The following is a 21,609-nucleotide window of genomic DNA, read 5'->3' on the forward strand; positions in this document are numbered from 1 at the left end:
TATTACGCTTGAGGTTTTCTTCTAAAAGCAGAGTTCTTTGAAAATAGATAAGAATATAATGAAATGATGGGGAGAAAACACTATTTTCTACTTCACACTCTCTCAATTAAATCCCTTGAAATAATTTTCAAGTCATCAGATCGAATAACTTTCTAAAATGGTTATAATCTTTCAAAAAAAACATATACAAATAAATGTGGGGAGAAATATTTTTATCAGCAGGACAGAAGACACGGTGTCCATATTTAGCTTGTTTGACTTTAGGGATAACAAGAAGGTGTTGATTCCCTGATCTGAGAGATCTAGATGGTGCATAAGCCTGAAGAAGATCTGAGAGTTAGACTGGAGCCGTGTTAGTCATGCACTGGTATGCGAGACAGAATAGTTTGAAGGAGATTCTTTGTTTCACGGGCAGCCAATGAAGGTCCTTTAGAGTTGGTGTGATGTGCTTTTTTCTGGTGATCTGGGAGGTAATGCGAGCAGCTAAATTCTGTATGCATTGGAGTTGGTCAGTGACACAAGATGGAGATCCGGCCAAAAGGCTGTTACAGTAGTCCATACAAGATATGACTAGGCTGAGGCAGAGATTTTTTGAGGCATCTTTGGTAAGAACGGTCTGGCCTTTGATATTGTGGAGATGGGAGTAGCAAGTTTTAGTAACATATTTGACGTGTTCTGTCATACTTAGATCTTGATCGATGACAACATCCAGATCATTGACAGTGGAAGAAAGAGGAATGGTTGCTCCACAGACACACACAGTAGTAATGTCACACTGCTTGTGTTTTCCAGCCTGTCCCAAAAGAATGGACTCTGTTTTCTCTTAATTTAATTTCAAGGCATTTGATGAAATTCCATGAATATCTTCTGGCAACAGTCTGATGTCTGACAGAGAGACGCTCTATAGCTGACTCTGTGTTTGGTTGAAATAACTTCCACAGCTGCGTGTCATCTGCGTAGAAGTGGTCAAGATTAAGGTTTGCTACAACAAAGCCAAGTGGAACAGTGTAGAGGGTGAAGATGATCGGACCAAGCACGGATCCTTGAGGGACTCCGCACTCAAGCCTAGATGTGGTTGACACAGACTCACCAACAACAACGGTTTGAGTCCTGTCCTGTAGATAAGATGCCAGCCAGGATAAAGCTGAATCCAAGTTCTGTATCAAGTCTTTTGAGGAGTCTCTGGTGATCAGTCGTGTCAAAGGCACTGCTTAGGCCAAGTAATGTGAGCAGGGCCACTTGTCCTATGTCAATACCACTTCGTAGGTCATATCGGGATCTTCAACAGGGCCGTCTCTGTGCTGTGGTGTGCTCTGCAGGCTGATAGCAACACCTCATAGAGGTTATGCCAGGAAAGGTGGCCCATGAGACGACTGGAGACTGCACGTTCAATGAGTTTGGATATATATGCTAAGTTTGAAACAGGCCTGTAGTTTTTTTGATCCTCCTAATCAAGGCTTGATTTCTTCAGATGTGGCCTAACTAGAGCTGACTTGAGTACACTTGGGGCATAACCAGATGAAGTAGAAGAGTTAATAATCAGCACTAATGTTGGTAAATATCAGTGAAACTATCAATATGAGTAAGAGGCGTGCCATCAAACATTTTTTGGAGGAATATCAGCTTCATCCATAGCCGCAGAACACGAAATCTTGTCATGAATGTTCTTGGATCTTTTTGTTGAAATAATCCGAAAATGTCTGTGCTATTACTTCATTGTCATCAGATGTCGGAAGTGTCGATTCAAAGTGTTTACTCAAGATACTGAACAAAAGTTTGGACAGCAACTTTAGACTTGACTCGTTGGCTTCAATCTTAGAATTGAGATGTTGATTTGTCTGATGACCGTTGTTGAGTGATTTTTGGCTGAAATATGCATTTGGAGATGAATCTCCAGGAAAGTTTGTTTTCCATCTGCGTTCTGCTTTCCTCTTGTCTTTTTTCGCTTGTCGAACTTCAGGTGTGAAGTCCCAAGCAGATGTTTTAGTGACTGGTCACAAATTGTCTTTAAAAGTATTCATATCCAGGGAGCGCATGTTCCTACAGCGAGTAATCTTCACATTTGGACTGGGTATTGAGAGGTCCAAGCTCACAAATATATGGAAATTGTCAGAGAGCTGTAGATCCTATACAGGTACACAACTGACACACGCGTCTGAATCATGGGTAACTATCCAGTCCAGAGTGTGTCCACCTCTGTGGCTTGCCTCTGACACGAGCTGTACACAGTTGTGGACTTCAAGAAGATTAATTATTCGTTTAGTGTCAGGGTTATCCTTGTTGTCAAAATGGAAATTGAAGTCGCCTACGATGATAATAGCTACTTCGTCAACTTATCCAGTCTGTGCCGAGACGGTGCCGAGCAGTAATTGCTGCCAATGGTGGCCATACAAAGAACTGACAGACGCTCCATACAGTTGGTTGTCGAATATTGTGAGAGACGTTTCAGTGATGCTCGTGTGCATTCTCAGAAACTGGAGCTAATCTATATTCCACCTCACAGTTTTGCGAAACATGATGCATACACTTGGAAATTAATTCAAACTGATTCGAAATCCAGTTCCGAAAAATAATGATAAATCCTGATCTGAACACATTTTTGGTTACCTTGGCCAGCAAGTCAAAGATCGAGATCCTACGCGTCACAAGCTGATTAAGAAGACCTAGTGACTGCACGGGGAATGGCAGACGATCCCCATGTTGATAATCAGACGTCTGATCAAGTTGGAAGAAGTTTTCATTTCTTCCATTTTTATGTGCCCAAACTTTACAATAACAATAATGAACGTTGCCGTATTATGGAGATTTTTATCATTAAACCGTGTAGTATAATTGTGAGGCAAATATTGATGACATTCTGTATATGTAAACAGATACTGATCTGTTAATTCTTGGTGATTAGAAGAATCGAAAAATTCACTGAACCGGTAATGCTATTGACTTTGTGAAAAACATAGGTAATCAGTCTCGTTCTGAAGTATTGTCTATCCACGCATGAACAGCCATTACGTTACGCTGGGATGAAACAATGGATCCCGCCACAGGCTTCTGTGATAACTAGAATCGCCTGACATTACTGGTGACAACGAAAAAATCAATAAAAACAAACGAACAAAAATGTATTTGATTAGCGTGGGGGAGCGACAGGCATTTCGCTTATTGGGGATTGAGAAAAAAAAGTCCAATGCAGTGGAAAGTAATGATTTTATGGCTTCAATCAGATTTCATCACATTTTTCAACCATTAAGATTGCAGCGCTCACTAATTTGTATGACAATAACGTTGTGTCCAATGGCAATAATGATTCCACGAGTCCTAATAGCATTGCTGACGAAACGAAGACGCGCTTGTAGAAGCAATGCTGACGCCAATATTCTAATACAAACGGCTGACGTCACAGTTGTGGAGGACGTTGTGGCCCGTCAATTGTGACCATTGGCGGATCCAGGGGTGGGGTGTGGGTGTGGGGTGTGAGGGGGTCGACCCCCTTGTGAAAATGGCTTAAGACCACATTGAAGATTTTTTTTGCGTTGGTGGAGCCAATGGGGGGTTCAGGGGGTTCGACCCCCCCCCCTTCAAAATTCCTGGATCCGCCCATGGCGACGTCATGTTGACGTAGTTTGAGTCTCGATCGATCATTCACAGAAAAAAGAAACCTCTTATGCACTCATTCCCTATCCCTAAATACAATAGCAAAACTCTTTATCCAGTTTATGTATATATTCAGTTGATTAAATTAATAGATGAATGTCAAAAAGTGTCAAAGGAAAACCTGACACTGGTTCCTACTAAATCGCGTGTGTTTAATTCAAATGTATCTTTATATCCTCATGACACAAGCGTGATCTAACATACGTGAAGTAACAAGCATGTAATACAGTAAGGGGAACAGAGTGAAGAGGAACGTGTTTTTCCAATGAATCCACGATCAAATTACGGACAAAACAAGTGATATTCAATGGTAAGATGCGTTGATGCAAGTGGACAAGCCACATGGCCGACACTATCGTCTCATCGGGAACCTGTAGTTCAGCCTGATTCTTGTCTTGCCTTGATGAGGTGGTTCGCTGTTCATGATGTCGACCACCTGCCAACCTGGCCCCGACCCAGGGCCTAGATTTTCAAAGCTCTCTAAGCGCTAAGATAGTCGTAAGAGCCTTACATTAGCATTAACTTACGACTATCTTAGCGCTTAGAGAGCTTTGAAAATCTAGGCCCTGGGTCGGGGCCAGGTTGGCAGGTGGTCGACATCATGAACAGCGAACCACCTCATCAAGGCAAGACAAGAATCAGGCTGAACTACAGGTTCCCGATGAGACGATAGTGTCGGCCATGTGGCTTGTCCACTTACCATTGAATATCAGATAGTCGTAAGAGCCTTACATTAGCATTAACTTACGACTATCTTAGCGCTAAGAGAGCTTCGAAAATCTAGGCCCTACATGTTTATTCAAATTATTGTCCGCCGCAATAGAGGTGACCTGAGAGACGTAAAATAACATTCACTTAACGGGAGACTGAAGAGTAGCACGGTACTATAAACGACTGCTGGAAAGAGTGAAGATTCCAGTTCGAATAATGACATATATGGGGACGAGTTGGAAACAACAGCATGATAATTGCAACAACATTACAAGCGGCGTTTCTGATTTATTTTAATTTCCTATTTGTGTTTGAGTATGGTCCGTCTTGTTCCACGTATATTATTTTGTTTCTGTTTATTTTCCTCAGTAATAACTAGTACACTGTTCGTCTGACGGATCTGAAACACACTAGTATACAATACATAGGTCTTCACCTCAGCTTTCACAAAAACAAAAGCATTAAATAGCAACAGGTAAGATTTCTTAGTTAGTTGTCAAACATAGTGCTTCGGGAAACATTTAAACGGATTGTACACAACAAGTGAAAGAAATGTCAGCTGATGCAGGTTGTGTTTCTACTTGAGTTTTAAAAGTCAACAGCTGACACTTCATAACAAACGGAAAAAACATCATTCAAATAGCTCGTGGTAGTGCAGCCACACAGTAAGACGCCCGCCGGTTAATTACCATGGCAACAGCCTCCTAGATACACCAAATGCTAATACGATTTCAAACCTCACTACTTTTTTGGAAATCATTCAAAAACGGATTTCTTGCTTTTGCACGATATTGCTTTATTTAGAAGTAGGCCTACGTTTTCTTCTGCTATAAAATCTTTTCAACAGGATGGATTATTTCACCCTCTATCAATAATATGTAACAAACCTCTTGCTTTTAAGAGCGATGACGTGGCCGTGTGGCTTGTTTGATTGCATGTCGACGTACTGGGCCAGTGATCATAATATCAATCATTGGCATGACTGGTCCAGATTCGATCTCAGATCGAATTGATACAGCTGGAATATGTTGCATAAATTAACAAACCTTCAAGTAGACTGACAAATTAGTTATGTAAGAGGGCGTTTGTGGTTTGACATATATCACACAAATATATCGTGAGGAGCCTTTGGATTACATTTATTCACAATATAAACATTCATGAAAACTTTATGGGCTTGGAAAAATTCCGAAAAAATTACATTTGTACCAAATATGTGAATGTCTTGTATAAAAAGGTGGTATTTTACATGTAATACTGACGTTCTACAATTGATATATCAATGTGACATAAAAAGTATATAAACAGTACCCTTTTAGTGTTATTATGGGCCTTATTTTGTTATAAACTTCACAGTATTCATTTTGAGCGAGTGACATTGTACCTGTAAATTGCGTTCTGTGGGACGTGAAATCTGGACCAGTTTTATTAAAACTGAAGAAAAATGTTTCAGTCACATCAGGAAATATAAGCTCTTCATAATCCTTGATATACACGTCTATTTCATTGATTAATTCGATAGGAATGGAATCTGACGTTTTTATAAATTATAATAATAAATGCTGTTTTCAAAAATTTATTTCATTTTGAAACGATGCCCGTGTTACAATTTATTTGCGCCCCAGGGACTTCCCAAGTTAATCCTCCGCGCCACCTGGCGGCGAAATACTTCAAATGCCCGTATGTAACAAGTGCCCTAAAAATATGGCGTCGAAGCTGTAGCAGCGAATGTGGAGATATTACCTGTAAGATTTTCTTCTTTTGGTGAGTGTGCGCTGATTTTCTCTGCATTAATATTTGTAAAATTATTCGATCTTTCTAAGTGCAAATTACCACAGTCCGATTACTTGTAGAGGTAGGACACCTTTGACATTTTAGCTGTGTCCTCATTTCTTAAATCATAACATCGAGAACTTCACTTCCGAGCTGTGTGCTCGTAACATTGTACCTGGCTTCAGTTGGTTATTTTAGCCATATTTGGACACTATTACTTATTTGTTAATAAGTATTAACACTTCTACTGTGTGTAAATACACGTTTCAGTGTGCATTGTGCAGTCAAACAAGCACATGTCGGTCAGCTCTCCTCTGTGTTTTCTCAAATCTGAACCGGTGTGCTTGAATACCCAAACTTCGGTGACCCTGCCCTCATCAAGTGAACTTGAGAACTGTTCCCAGCGTGGGGTAATTACTCTCCCGCTAACACACCCGGCATCTTTATTACCTGCTGAGTAAAATTTAATGAATATTCATGCTGACATCGGTGTTAATCTACTGGCTTGTTTACGCGTGTTTACCTGTTGAACGCAATGATCATTCCAATCGATTTTTTGGGCCGAGTTGAATCACACAGGGATGTCCCTTGTGCCACGCCCACACACGTTACCTTCCTTCAGATTTAGTCACCAAAGAAGTATTTTAGTTTTTGTTGTTCAAACAGTAATTCCTGCTTGGATTGAAGGTATAAAATTACTTAGAAATTGACTAACTTTAGCATCAAGCCTTACAACAAGGTGATACCGTTTTGTTTGGTGGGTCTTTCCTGTTGTTTGTTTTAAATTTTTAAACCAGATGCAGATCTAATTTTTTCAAACAAATATTTTTTGTACATGTGTTTTCACAAGAAATTGAAGTAAAATACTTTTGTGAGGTATTTCGACATCAAGTAAGCAATGCAAACATATATGGGGCTATCCATGACTGTATACATAATTTCTCTTGTCCTTTGACAAGTTATGTGTGATAACTGTTACATTGTCTTCAGTGCACATCTGCGTGTCCTCATTTCACTGTAGATCTTAATGGAATCTGTCCTTTTCAGGTCAAATCGCTTGCTTTACCAGATTTGGTAGTGTATCTTTTTCAATCTTCTTGTTGACTACTTACTGATTATGGTTTAATATACGATCCCAGCAGTGTCAATGAGATACACATGGAGCGATATCTATGATGATGACAGTATTTTCACGTATGTCGAAACCATGAGTTATATTTAAATAGTTAGCAACCATGCTAAGGGTCAATCTGATAAAGGTGATGATAGCATTTCTGTTGTCTAGGGGAAGTTGCCATATCTAACAATGTATAACCATGTGCAGTAGTGGCACCAGAGTATCTGATACAGATATCAGCTGTTACTGCATGTTGATAATACGTAATAATTGGGGTCATCTTTACTTACATAATTAGCAGTACAGCTCCTGGCAGGTGTTTATTTCACACCTGAATGAACTGGTGATGCCACATGTATGGTATGCTATTTACCTTGGATGTCATACATTACAGTGCTGGTATGTTGACTGATAGTTGTGCAATTTTTATGACCTTTCCCCAACTACAGATTTTTTGTTGCTGCAGAGGTGCTGTCACTTTATGAATATTTACTTCCCTTTGACTAGTATTCTGCCAGCGTCTGTAAACTTAATTAACCTTTGTATACATGTGTGTACAATACAAGTAATTTTCTAAATGCCAGTGGGACAGTTGGGTAGCCTTGTGGCTCAAGTGTTTGCTCATCTTGCCAAAGATTCCAGTTCGATTCCCCACGTGGATACAATCGGTGAAGCCCTTTTCTAGTGTCATCCCATCCTGATATTTCTGGAATATTGCTAAAAGTGGCGTAAATTTAAACTCGCTCATTCGCTCACTCTAAATGTGAGCAACTTTATTGGTTCATAATTAAATTCCCCTCATATTATAAGAAAACCATCACCATGGTCCAGTGGATGTTTTTTTCTGCATCTTCACGGAGATGATCACGGAAAGTCCATGATTTGATCCCTGGCCTCTGTTTACCAAAAGTTGATGCTCGTGGTTACCCTGCTTGGACTTTCGTGTCAAGGGGATAAATAGAGACAGGTCGGTTAAGAGTCTGGGTACTGTGTCTTGGTGGGGTATCCATGTTATGCTGCGGCATGGTATCTTAGTGGTTTGACACCATAAAACTGTAATACTCTGAACAAGACACTTCCATGTACGTCACTGTGCAATAATCTTGAACACGATAGCCCCACTGCTTCAAATTAAAATACATTGTCTGAAATCTTTTCATTTATCATCATCATTCTATGCAGTAAAGGGGCGGTGGGGGGAGCCTAATCGTTGTAATACAAATGTAGCACAAGTTGCCAGCTGTGGACAGTAACAAGATATCAGTGTCCTCTGAAATTGTCTACATTTTGATAATTCAGTTTTAGTTCTATTGAGTTCTATGGATATTGGATCAATGGCCAATTTTCAAGCAGGAGTTAAAAATTGATGTCACTAGAACTTGCTATCTACATATGCCAATTAGTGTCCCATCTGGCTGTAGTATTCTCTCAAATTATCAATTTTTCATAGTGTTTTCTGATATAGTCTTCTGATATTTTATTGAAGCTTCACATGCTAATTTGAAGAATTACACACGGAAGTTGCAAAGTTTAAATATTGGGTGTCATGAACTTAACTGCTCATCAGGATAAATCACACCAAAATGCACAACTTTTTAATGTAAAGTAATATGCAATCAGAACCAAACTTTGCAAGGAGAACAGAAAGAGGAAAGATGGCCATTATGCTTTTTAAGGTCAGATGGTGATAGGAAACAGGATTCTACCAAATATGTGAGGTGAGGTGAGGTGAAATTGGGTTTCATGTCGTGCTTGAGAATATTTCGCTCATATGACAACGTGTATGCGTGTGTATGTGTAGGTGCGGCTGCTTGTACTAGCCCAGACTGAAGCTGGTTTTATAGTGCTAGCCCACTGAGATACCATGCCGCAGTGAAGCATGAATACCCCACTCAGACACATTATACTGACTCCCGAGCCGACCAGTCCTTGATGTACCCATTAATGCCGAGCGCCAGGCAGGGACCAACAAGACCGCTCTCCGGGTGGACGCTCTAACCACTACACCACGGAGATGGTCCTACCCAATATGTAGGCTATTAGTAATTAGTATTCCCCAACATGCCCAAGGGATGTATCTAGAACTAGGATGATTGCTTCAGGCAAGTGAGCTCTACCAGTAACAAATTTGACCCAGAGATATTTCTAGATATGGAGATATTGAAATGTTTGTCTAAATCATTTAACGTTTGACTTCTCTGACAATATTTTCAAATACTGTAAACGTACTTATTTTCGCGCGGTGCAATTTTCGCGGAATTGACAGTTTAGACTACATCGCGCGGTCAATTATTCGCGCAATCAGTAATTGCCGGAACTGCCAGCTGTCTCTTTGGCCGCCGGAAGAGATGAAAAACACATCAGTCTTATGTTCCGCGAATTCTGACGATTTGACGAATTAACTTATACTGTATATGAAGCTCTTTGTGATTTCAAACAAGCCGGGTTGTTGTGAATGAGATGATTGAGTGTTAGTGACTATTCGCTTCATGATGTACTGGTGAATAAAATCTTAATGAATAAATAAAATACTGCTGTATTATTTCTTTCCGAGTCGTTTCACGGTAATCTGTTTTGTATCAAACCATCTGTCATGTGACCAATTTCCATGGCGGCCACAACACACATTGCTGTTTTCGCTAATTCGGCAATGGGATTTGGCTCATTATTTAATTATGTTTTGGGAAATCCATTACAGCGACAGTTAAGTATTATCAGTCGTCATTTTAAGATTCCCGTTGATTTCTGTCTTCAAACGTGATGTGTTATGGTAACTACTCAGGGGCGAGCGTGGCTAGACTGAATGAATGACAGGTTTATTCGCGGTGTATAAATTTTTGCTCTAAAATGTTTTGTGCGAAAAGCGCGAAAATAAAACCTGCGCGAAATATAATACGTTTACAGTACAGTGCATGATTTGTAATGTCAGGCAACATAAAGTCATATCCTTGTTAAACATAACAAAACTTAAGTTTTATAATAATTAATAAAGATGACAAAGAACAAATACTTTGCCATATGATCTGCCGTGATCATTCTGTACAGTAAGTCTGTGTATTCCTGAAATGGAAACTGTAGCTTTTTTGTTGCTCCTTTTACATTAACGCATCCACAACATGCTTAATATCAGGTTTTCCTCTCATATTAAGTAAAGATGTGGTGATAAGAGTCTTATATTGTTACTGATGCTAAGGTATCTTCATAATGTTTAGGGGCGGTGGGGTAGCCTAGTGGTTAAAGCGTTGGCTCGTCACGCCGAAGACCCGGGTTCGAATCCCCACATGGGTACAATGTGTGAAGCCCATTCAATTACTAGTTTTATATTTATATCTGTGATAATCTAGTTGTTTTCTGTCCTTCGTTGACAGAATTTTATAATTTACCTTTAATTGTTAATATATTTATAACTTGATTTAGTCACGATATGGCTGAAATATTGGTGATGTGACTTAAAATGTTAACTCACTCACTCATAATGTTTAGTCCCCTTGAAAATCCAGGTTAGAATTGTTCTTCTTAAAACAAAGAGATAGACATACATCTCCTCATATACAAATTGTGCAGATAATGAATTGTCTGACTCAATTATTTACATGCTGCTGTCCTGTGACTAGAATATTGCTGAGTGTGACATTATATAACAAACAAAGCACTTGTCAAACATAGTGCCTGTTGATCATGGGGATTTGATTTTTTGCACACGTGTGTTAGGTTGTTGTTTACATAGTTTTTGATTCATTTGTTGAATGTTTCATCACCCTAATTTTAATTTTCATGATCATTTACACCATCCTGATGCAAATGATCACTGTAATATGTCCATGTTTGTCACTAATAGTCATTATCAAGTAGGAAGGTATTGTTATGTCAGCTACTTGTCATGAAAGAAGGAAGTCGGCATTAATCGCTAACAGCGTGATCAACTATTTCAAGTAATCTTCGTTGTTTGCTTCCTTAACTGTCCGTGCAGGAAGATCTGTATTGTAACTGTGATGTTTAGTGCTCAGGTAGGTGAAGGTCTATGTTAGAATGGTCTTCAGCAACCCTTGTGTTTTATCATGTTTATAAGACTTAAAGAGGCAACCAATGGCAAAGACGAGTGTATACAAGTCAAAATATAACAATTACCAGCTCTATTAATCACCAGATTGTCTGGTCAAGATTCAATTATTTACAGACCACTGTCAAATAGCTGGAAAATTGTGGAGTACAGTGTTAAAATACAAACATACAAAAGAAATGCTAATTGTGATTGTTTTTTTATTTATCATCACATGTAAAGACTGTTTTGGTACGGGTTGCATATGTTATTGTGACGATGTAGTACAATAGATGAATGTGTATCGATACTGAATTAGCAACTAATTGCCACAGATACTTTTAATTGACCATTCTGGTTCACTTAAATTAGATATTGGTCAAATGAAGTCCTTAAAGGCAGAGGCCCAGATAAGCTGCGTATCCGGGTAAAATACGCATAGAAAATTCCCATTTACGCATTGAAAAATAATTGTTGCGTACCAATTACGCATTTAAAATGTTAGATACGCAAAAAGTTTAAAACAAGTGCGTACGGAATATATTTATAAAAATCGCTTGGGTATGAAAATGACATTGATTGCTATCAAGTTGTACTGTTAAAGTACTGTCGGAAATGCTAGAAAAATGCTTTTTAGCCTTAATATCTTTATAAAGGTGATAAATGTACTATGTTGTCAATATATCAACTCGCCTATTGTCTACCTAATTTTTATTTCAATTGATTTTACATTCCCATGCATTTCAAGGGCAGTTTACAGGAGAGAATTTGGTACCAAAACAGCAACTTAAGATTTTTTCAGAGTTCAACAACAGAAATCTGAAATAGTCTTTACATTTATGCTAATAATACAGGTGGTGTAAAAATATGAATTAACGTTTTTTCCTAAACAAATAAATGTTGAATGTTTGTGTTACTTTACTTAATTATCGTTTTCTTTATTGAAGAAATATTAATATAAATGTTAAGTCTTGATAAATAAGTTTTCCGTCATGCATGCACATCTTTATCACAGCGTCCACTATGGCCAACGATTTGCAGTCGATTGTTGCAAAGGTTTATAGTTTTTTTCTGCTTAAAAAAGACAGAGGTAAACCTTTCATTAACTTAGAAAGGGTTTATTACAGAACTTGTAGAGCTGTTGGCATGTCTTACCAACAAGTTTACAATATTGTAAACAAATCAGACAAGACAGGGACCGTCTCAAATGCAAAACCGAGACATAAAACCATCCTTGACAACTTTGACAAGGGAGTGCTTAGACGGGCGGTCTACAAATTTATGAGAAGAAAAATATATATATTCTAAGGAAGCTACACCAGTGACTTCGTTAAATCTTTGGCCAATGTTCACAACTAGATTAAACTGACCGAATTACATCCATATTTTTTCATTGAAATATACTGTTGACATGCAAAACATTTATTAAAACGTTGCACATTTCTACAATCAATCGATAAGATAACACAAGTGATAGGATTCTTTCCAATGTACAGTAACCGTATGTTTATTTCAAACAAACACACATGCACACATACACAAATGATCCCTTACATAACCGATACGTATACTATACGTACACATATTCAACATTTTGAAGAAAACATCTATTGAGATGACCCCTCGCCCGAGCGTGTGCTCAGGTGTCAATTTCACCTGTCGATACCGTGCATGCTGATGACGTAACACAGGCACTTAATGTTTGTTTCAAATAACGTCCAACTACCCCTTATTTGTCTTAGTTTTTGGTATTTTCATGAGTAAAAACACATTTTAGAGCATGTCTCAAAATTTATTCCCTCGGTCTACATTAGGTAGATGTTTCTTGAAGTGATATTTGTTATTTAAGTAACTGTAATACCTCTGAATTTTAAATATAAGTCAAAAAGCATTTTTCTAGCATTTCCGACAGTACTTTAGTATAGGGCAAGTGTTGTACTGTCAGTATAGGATGAGTGATTTCCATTATATTTAAGTTGGTTTTGATTAGGTATGACATAAGGCAGAACATACCTGCTTAGTAAACTTACTCAATGACATAATACTTAGGTGAGTAAAATGACTGAAATAAGCACATATTAGAAAGCAGTGGGTAACGGAAAATGAAATACCCACTCAACATTCATAATACCCACTCCAAAAAAGATACAGTGGGTACAGTACCCACATGAGCTAAATCTTATCTGGAGCTCTGCTTAAAGGTTATTTTTATATGTAGATACAAATGCATTAATATAATCATCAATTCATAGATCATTATATGGTAATACCTTTGGGTTATTTTATCCAACTAGAATTTCCAGTTAGTGGCTCCTTTCTGTTTTAGCACTAAACCAATATATCCCAAAATAGTCACACTCTTATAATCAAGATGGATGTTGCCCTAATTGTTTTCATATTTTGAGGCCACAGTGTACATGGTCAATATCAACATGAGTAGTGATGATAAAGGCACAAATTGTAGCATGTGTGTTGGGAGTATTAATACTCAATACTAAGAAGCCACTATACAAAAGATACTATATAATTTTGTGACCTGTAGAGCATATGGGATACATTGAAACTCATCAATATATAATGATCTATGAGTTGAGATCGAATATGTATTGATGTGGGAGATTGCCATGTGTTCTGTGATGATAGATTTATCCCAGTGCCAACCACCAGGATAAACATGATCAAATAAATGATCTTGTATGGGTTAGTACCATTTAAGAACTGAATTCAGTCGGGGATGGAAATTAACCAAGAGCATTAGCAAGTCGGGTTAGTCGAATTGTGGTAACACATATAAAAAGATAAGATGTCCTTTGGATACTTTTTATCACTGATAAAATTGGTCATGGCTAGTGCAAATTTCCATCTAGGTTAATATCTTTTGAGTTTTGGAGGTATATTAGTAGAAGACTCTGAGCAGAGATTGTAAATAATGTACTGGTATGGTCTGTTTTTGTTTTGATTATGGAAAAATAAACATGAAAGATGCTAAATAAATTGCTTGGTTAGCCAACAAAATGCCTTGGAATCACTTACAATGTATTCATTCATATCCTAGTAATTATTTCATTTTTGTATTTCTTTTTTCAGGACACTTGATTATTGATCATAATCATGTTCAAATCCAAGAAGAAAAAGCCTGCAATATCGGACCCAATAAATTTTGAGCACCGTGTCCACACTGGCTTTGACAGTGAACATGGTGTTTTCTTTGGTCTACCGGCCCAGTGGACAGGCATCATCGGGGTGGAGAAGGAGCGGCCAAGGCCAATAGTGGACCCGTCCAGTATCACACACACAGACATAGAACCACTCAAGGTAACTCACATGATCACAGTCAGGGTTTTACATAGCTCTTCGAAACTGAGAAATTGGGGGTCCATCAATGTGTATGACTATGAAATCAATGATAATGGATGCTTCCCATTTGATAATGATTATGGTATGATATATGTGTTACTTTCAATGTCATTGGAATAATGATTTCAGATTGTAAATATATATGTATATATTTTCACATGGGATATCATTAAAAACTCAGAAAGTTCTTTCCCAGAAAGACCGCCTCCGTGGTGTAGTGGTTAAAGCGTCCGCCCGGAGGGCGAAGGTCGTGAGTTCGATCCCCGACCGTGTCATACCAAAAGACGGTAAAATATGGTACTTGTTGGTCCCTGCCTGTCGCTCAGCATTAATGGGTACAACAAGGACTGGTCGGCTCGGGAGTCAGTGTAATGTGTCTGAGTTGGGTATTCATGCTTCACTGCAGCACAGTATTTCAGTGGGCTAGCACTATAAAACCATCTTAAGTCTGGGCTAGTACAAGCAGCCGCACATACACATACACACGCATGCACGTCGTCATATGTAATATTCTCAAGCATGACGTAAAACCCAATTTCACCTCACCTCACCTTTCCCAGAAAAAAATATATTGTGTCCACAAGGATGCACAGGATTTTAGTTTGGGGGTACTTCACCAAATTTCTGCATCCAATACGCAGGAATCATGCGTCCCGTAAAACCCTGACAGTTCGTGTACAGTGTAATGTGAAAGTAATGCTGTCATTATATGTCCAAAGGCTCAAATACCTATTTCATTTACATGAAGCAATACAATGTCTGTTTATTTACCACCGAAAAAAGTGTAACCTTTAGACATGTTAGACAAGCTGACGCCTTTGATACGAATGCATTTTCTTGCACTACAAATTAGGCTCATCTGTGGGAGCGGCCTTCAAGATTAGTGTTTGTCCAATATCATGGACTCAACTGTGCTGAGGACAAGTAAAAATTCAATGATGAGGTTCCTCATCGACAAGCTTCGCATGTCATGCGTAAGACCCGAGTTCGATTCCCCACATGGGTACAATGTGTGAAGCCCATTTCTGGTGTCCCCTGCTAGGATATTGCTGGAATATTGCTAAAAGGGACGTAAATCCATATTCACTCACTCATTGACAAAGTCGCAAAGTAGGCTAAACTCTAAAGCAGTTTTCAATTTCTTGAATTTTGGTTCAATTTGGAACTAAATTCATAAAAAAATTAAATGTCGTTACCATTTCTGACTCGTTCAAGCATGACAAGCTACTAGAGACTTAACAACTCTTGATAAAACCAAGTCTTCAAAGGTCAAAGGGTTCAATGACCCCATTGATACTGAACACTACTTGGCATTTGGTGTTGTCATTTCTTGTTAAATTAACAATTGTGAACTGTAATTATGGTGGTAGAATACACTAAGTCTTATCAATGTAAGTTATATTTCTCATACACCACATCTGATATGAGGTATCAGGTAATACAAAATGTTAAGTGTGAAAAACAGTTTTATCCACTCGACAAGTCTTTATGCCTGTTGCTTTATGGACTTAAAAATTCATATTTGAAAGATTACTGGGTGTACTTTGATAAATATTCTAGTTACAAAAGTAGTTCCAGTGGTATTTTGGGTGCCACTTTGTTTTATTATTTGTGTGAAGTGTAGTCATAACTTAGCCATTAATTATTATTTTTTTATCCTGGACCCACATTTTTCTTTTCATAAATTAATAAGGAACTTAAAATGATAATAATAATAATATTTGCATTTATATAGCACATCATTCACTAGTATGCTCTGTGCGCTTAAGATGGGAATTGACACTTGAATATATATGTTTTGAGGGCAGTCTTAAAAGATGTTAGTGACACTGGTTTTGAGTTCAAGCGTCGTTGGATTCCACTTGATTGCTGCATTGAAAGCCAACGACTTTTTGCCAAAGTTGGTTTTGTTGTTTGGCACTGTCACTAGCATTTGGTTTTGTAATCCCAGTGAGCGTGAGGACTGATACAGGGGCAATAACTCTGCGGGGTAGTCAGGGGCCATTCCGTTGAGACACTTGTACGTCATTACAATGATTTTGTAGTCAAAATTCCTTTCTAATGACATGTCATTAAGTGTCAACAGAGTTACAGATGGGCTACAATACACACTGTCACCGGTTACAATATTTTGTGATTACTGTCTTTGTGGGTTTTCTCTCTTCGCCACGGTTCACTTGCAAACCAGAAGGTTGAACTTATTGTCCTGACAGCCATAAACTTTTAAGGTGCTGACATACTTCCTGTTTGTGCTGTCTTATTTGTCATAGACAGCCTCTGTTGCCCAATGGATGTAGAGTTTGTAAGGACAGAGGAAAGATGTTAAATGATGGTATTTGTTGTTACCTTTTGCCTTATGATCAGGATTTACAGGACAAAACTGGTCCGGTTAGAATATTGATCTTCAGTAACCCATGCTTGTCGTAAGAGGCGACTAACTGGATAGGGTGGTCAAGCTCGCTGACTTGGTTGACACCTATCATCGGTTCCCAATTGCGCAGATCAATGCTCATGTTGTTGATCACTGGATTGTCTGGTCCAGACTCGATTATTTACAGACCGCCGCCATATAGCTGGAATATTGCTGAGTGCGGCGTAAAACTAAACTCACTCACTCACCACAGGACAAAACTAATGGGTCAGACTGGGGTATCCATGTCAGACAACAGTATGGTATGTCAGTGGGCTGGCACTACAAAATGGGCGTTAGTCCGGGATAATGGAAGGCGTCATACTCGATTGTGTTTGCGTGATGCAGAAAGTGTAATAACCTGGAATGCTACATTAAACCCTATTTCCTCAGCCACCTTACTTTGTTTGAGATTATGCCCATGTATTCTCATATATTTTGATTTTATTTTCAGTCACAAGCTATTATTCGAGGTCATTCACAAGCAGATCTAAATGGTTTCCTACAGCCAGGACGGGGTATCAGTGTGGCAAGGTCGAACTCCTTGCGAAGAGAAAGCCCACCACCATACAGAAGGAACTTTAAGCCAAATGCAGACCACCCACCTGTACCTGAAGATGAAACGTCACCTGGGAGGTTCAACGAGTACCCACCAGGACACCCAGGATACCCAAGGGATCAAAATGGTCAGAACAGGGACTATTCTCCCAGAGAATACAGAGGTGACCCCCGTGAATATGGCCGCAATATGCATGAACGGGATCCAAGAGATGATCGATACCCTCCTGGGATGGATCCTAGAGATCCACGACGAGAAATGCGTGATCCTCGGGGAATATCGGGGAGATCCCAGGGACCCAAGAGATCCAAGGGATCCCCGATTTGTTCATCCAGATCAGCGAGGCCCACAGCGTGACCCCAGAGACTATTCTCAGGGCGGGACATTGGAACGTCGCCAGAATGGTCCAAATGAATATGACAGAGGACTGAATAATTCTTACGGCAGTGATCCTTATAATAGTTCATTTGAACAACGAAATCGTCCAAGGGATATGCCACAACAAAATAGTAGATACGATCAACCAGATGGGAGGGGTGCCCCCAATGACCGCCACCAGTTTCACAATGGAGTTCAGACAAGTCCCCCTCGACCTGGACAACACCCCCACGGCTTCTCTGAACTGGGACATCCTAAATCTCCTGTTGCCTTGCATTATGAGAGGGTAAGTTCTGCAATGTGTTTATCCACACTGATCTCTATTTTGTGGTATAGTTCTAAGACAGTTGCATGAAAAGAAATTCTTGTGGATTTGTGTTTTTAATTTCTCTTTTTTGCAAGTTGTCATGGTCATAATCATCTTCATCATCTTTTTGTCAGTTCTGTTGTCATGGTTATGTTCTTGATATTCATGCAGGATAACAGGATGCTATTGTTAGACTAGGAAGACAGCACTTGACTAGCAAATGTCTTAAGGCAGGGATTTATCTACTGTCTACCCACTCACATATTCAGCCCCAAGTCTTGAAGAAATGTCAATTAAATCTCCCAAACTGGAATAAATTATATCCCAATTCATAATATTTATGTTGGGGATTTGGCATTTATTTATTAATATATAGAGTGGCAGAGTATAGATCATAGGACTGTTATATTTTCTGTTAATTTACGTTACATTGCTTTATGATAATGCCTATTCCTTAAGAACTTAATTTGCTGCAATTTTGCAAGGATTTTAAAATTTCATATGGCATAAACAGTATCAGAAAGGATTGAAACTTCCTGAAAATCTGAAGATTTGAAAATGAGAATGAATCAGTTCAATCTATACTGAAGTCTTTATTTCAGGCATAACTTGAGTGTCATTATCAATAAGGACTAATCCAGAATAAACCTATGTACATGGTACAGTGTAGAAGAAGCATAAGTAATAATGTTATTATTGTTTGTTAAAATGTGGATATATTCCATTCAGCAAACAATGTCATTCCATTGCTGTTTTGAATGTGTGCACCGATACAAGATGTAAATGTGAATTAACACATGATTAATATATGAACTGATGCAGATAAGTGTGTATCACATAGGTTACCGTTTGAGAATATTATCGATGCATCAATATCTGACAGCATTTTCAAACATTAAATTGTAAAATGTTTAAGAATTTGTTTTCAAAATCATCAAACTTGCTGCCCCTAATTAAGGTACAGAGCTTGAAAACGAACTGAATATGATAAACCTCCAGTGATGGACAATGTCCCAATGTAACCATAGTTATATGCTTCTTGACAGTGATATTATGTATGCAATACTGGTGTGATATTATCATTTAGCTTTACTGAGGCCAGTTTTGTTGATTTTCACCCCTCAGAATTTTTATCTGGTTTCCTAGCTGTATTCTGATGTACTGACAGTTAACACAAAAAGTAGTATGTGACTTAAGGAGATGTGAACTGTTTTCCAATGCCTGGACAGAGTTACTCACCATAAAGGTGGGAAATGTGAAGCTTCAGTGGACATGAATTTATGTTCCTTTTAACGCTGTACTTTGTGGGGTAAATCAGGTTGATGGGTGGACCACTTTGTGATCACCTTGTTAACAACTGTATAATAATGGGACTGATCATTGCAAATACAAGATCTTGTCAGCTGCCAGTAGCCGCATACAGAGGTACAGATAAGCTGCGCGTATCTGCGTAATTATGCAAATATTTATTTGAAAACTCAATTCCTATTATGTCTATTGCGTACAAGTACGCTTGAATTTTTGTAAATACTCATTATATGTGATCTTATATGCCTACGCACAAAAAATGTCAAATCTTAGCTTGCGTACCGATGGATAGATGAACTGAGAATGAGAGGTTCTATTTCAACACATGAACTTGGCAACATGCAGTCTTTCTTATCGTTTTCATATTACAGATCAAATATAAATAACAAACACGTACACCAACATTTAGACATTTCGCAATGAATGGAAAATGGCAAGATGCCCAAATGAGTCTCAGTGCGGAGGGTATAATTTATTAGGTTACTCAAAGGAAAATTAGGATACCCAGTTGAGATGAACACAAGCAAATACATAACTCGATGACCAAAAGTTATCTGTAACTCTCAGAAGTTAGAGATAATTCCATACATATGTTAGTTAAACCCAAAGGGGCGGTGGGGTAGCCTAGTGGTTAAAGTGTTGGCTCGTCACGACGAAGACCCGGGTTCGATTCCCCACATGGGCACAATGTGTGAAGCCTATTTCTGGTGTCCCCGCCTTGATATTGCTGGAATATTGCTAAAAGCAGCGTTAAAACTAAACTCAGTCAGTCAGCCAGTTAAACCCAAACTTCTATTTTAAGTGTTTAGGATTTACAGGCAACTGGACCACGAGGACATACTGCAGTTTCAAAGTATCCAAATAGTGTGTTGAATTTGAATCTGTACAGGGTAGCTAAAACGTATTTAATTTAATGAGACTGATATCAGTTATCATGAAATACATCATTGTAAAGTTGAGCATATGTGTCTTATATGAATGTTGGTTACTCATATTTTATATAATATAGTTGTAGTTGTCATGTTGCCACTGGTCAGCTGTCAAACTGATCATCAAACTCAAGCTGCCATGTAGACACTAGTTTGAAGTTGAGTAAAGTTCTTGGTCCAGGTGGCTCACCTCCAAACAGTCAAGTATCTACAGAAAAGCATGTGTCTAGACAAGGAGCCAATTTCTAGGATTCTAAACTAAGTGCCTGTGTCTGGCAAGTAGGGAAAGAAATGATGATATTGTTCTGTTTAGGATATTTTTATGTCTTCATTTTCGGTATACCTGCCAAGTCAGGCTGATAGTCTCACATGTCTTTGGCACAGACTGCCCAAATATGTTTGTTCCCCAATAATGCCCATATGGTACCCATCTTGTGATTTAAGATTTGATTAGTTTACTTAGATAGGCTGTCCTAAATGTAAATGATAATGCCAACATATTTTTTTATTATTTGCCTTCACTGTATAAATGATGATTCTAATGATTGTCCCAAGTGCAATGTCCTGAGTAAATATTCAGAGACTTTCACCTTGCATGTGCTGGTAGGTTATCTATGACATGGGGCGGATCCCAGTCAGAAAGTGCCTGATTACTGTAAAGCATCCCCGGTACTAGCTATGTTTTGTTAATCCCCCCACCTACTGTTGTAACCTAATTGTCACCATATTGTAATGTTCACCGAATGTTTGGCATTATCTCAATAATCTCACTGGTCTTTTGGCTTGTAAAATGATATTTACCTGACATGGCTATAGAAACTGCCTTCCAGAAGTAAACAAATAAATAATGAAAGGTCAAATGTTATCTGGTACAATACACAATATATCAAATCCACCTTGACCCCAATGCCAGTTTGGCTGGTTAAACCAAACCAAATAAACAAGGATGATGGATGTGACCAAACCTCCTCACGCTCCCAGTTCCTGCATCAGTGGGATGGAAGGGCGACCACAACATGGGCCTGGCCTTTCCTGATAGAAACCCTTGTCTATGTGGCCATGGTAACCTA

General features: G+C 38.6%; 1 protein-coding gene across 1 annotated transcript in view; it reads left to right on the forward strand.

Annotated features, from left to right (window-relative positions):
• Positions 1–6,039: 6,039 nt before the first annotated feature.
• The window catches only part of LOC124255335 (serine/threonine-protein kinase PAK 4-like), a 28,244-nt gene continuing 12,674 nt past the window's right edge, over positions 6,040–21,609 (forward strand). Inside the window, 4 exon segments of the mRNA XM_046689231.1 lie at positions 6,040–6,126; positions 14,379–14,606; positions 17,513–17,657; positions 17,659–18,281. Of these exon segments, the coding sequence (XP_046545187.1) occupies positions 14,403–14,606; positions 17,513–17,657; positions 17,659–18,281 (972 nt within the window). The 5' untranslated portion in view covers positions 6,040–6,126; positions 14,379–14,402.

The sequence above is a fragment of the Haliotis rubra genome, unplaced genomic scaffold (assembly GCF_003918875.1).
Source record: "Haliotis rubra isolate DU_JTF1 unplaced genomic scaffold, ASM391887v1 Scf6, whole genome shotgun sequence".
In the NCBI taxonomy this organism is placed as follows: Eukaryota; Metazoa; Mollusca; class Gastropoda; order Lepetellida; family Haliotidae; genus Haliotis; species Haliotis rubra.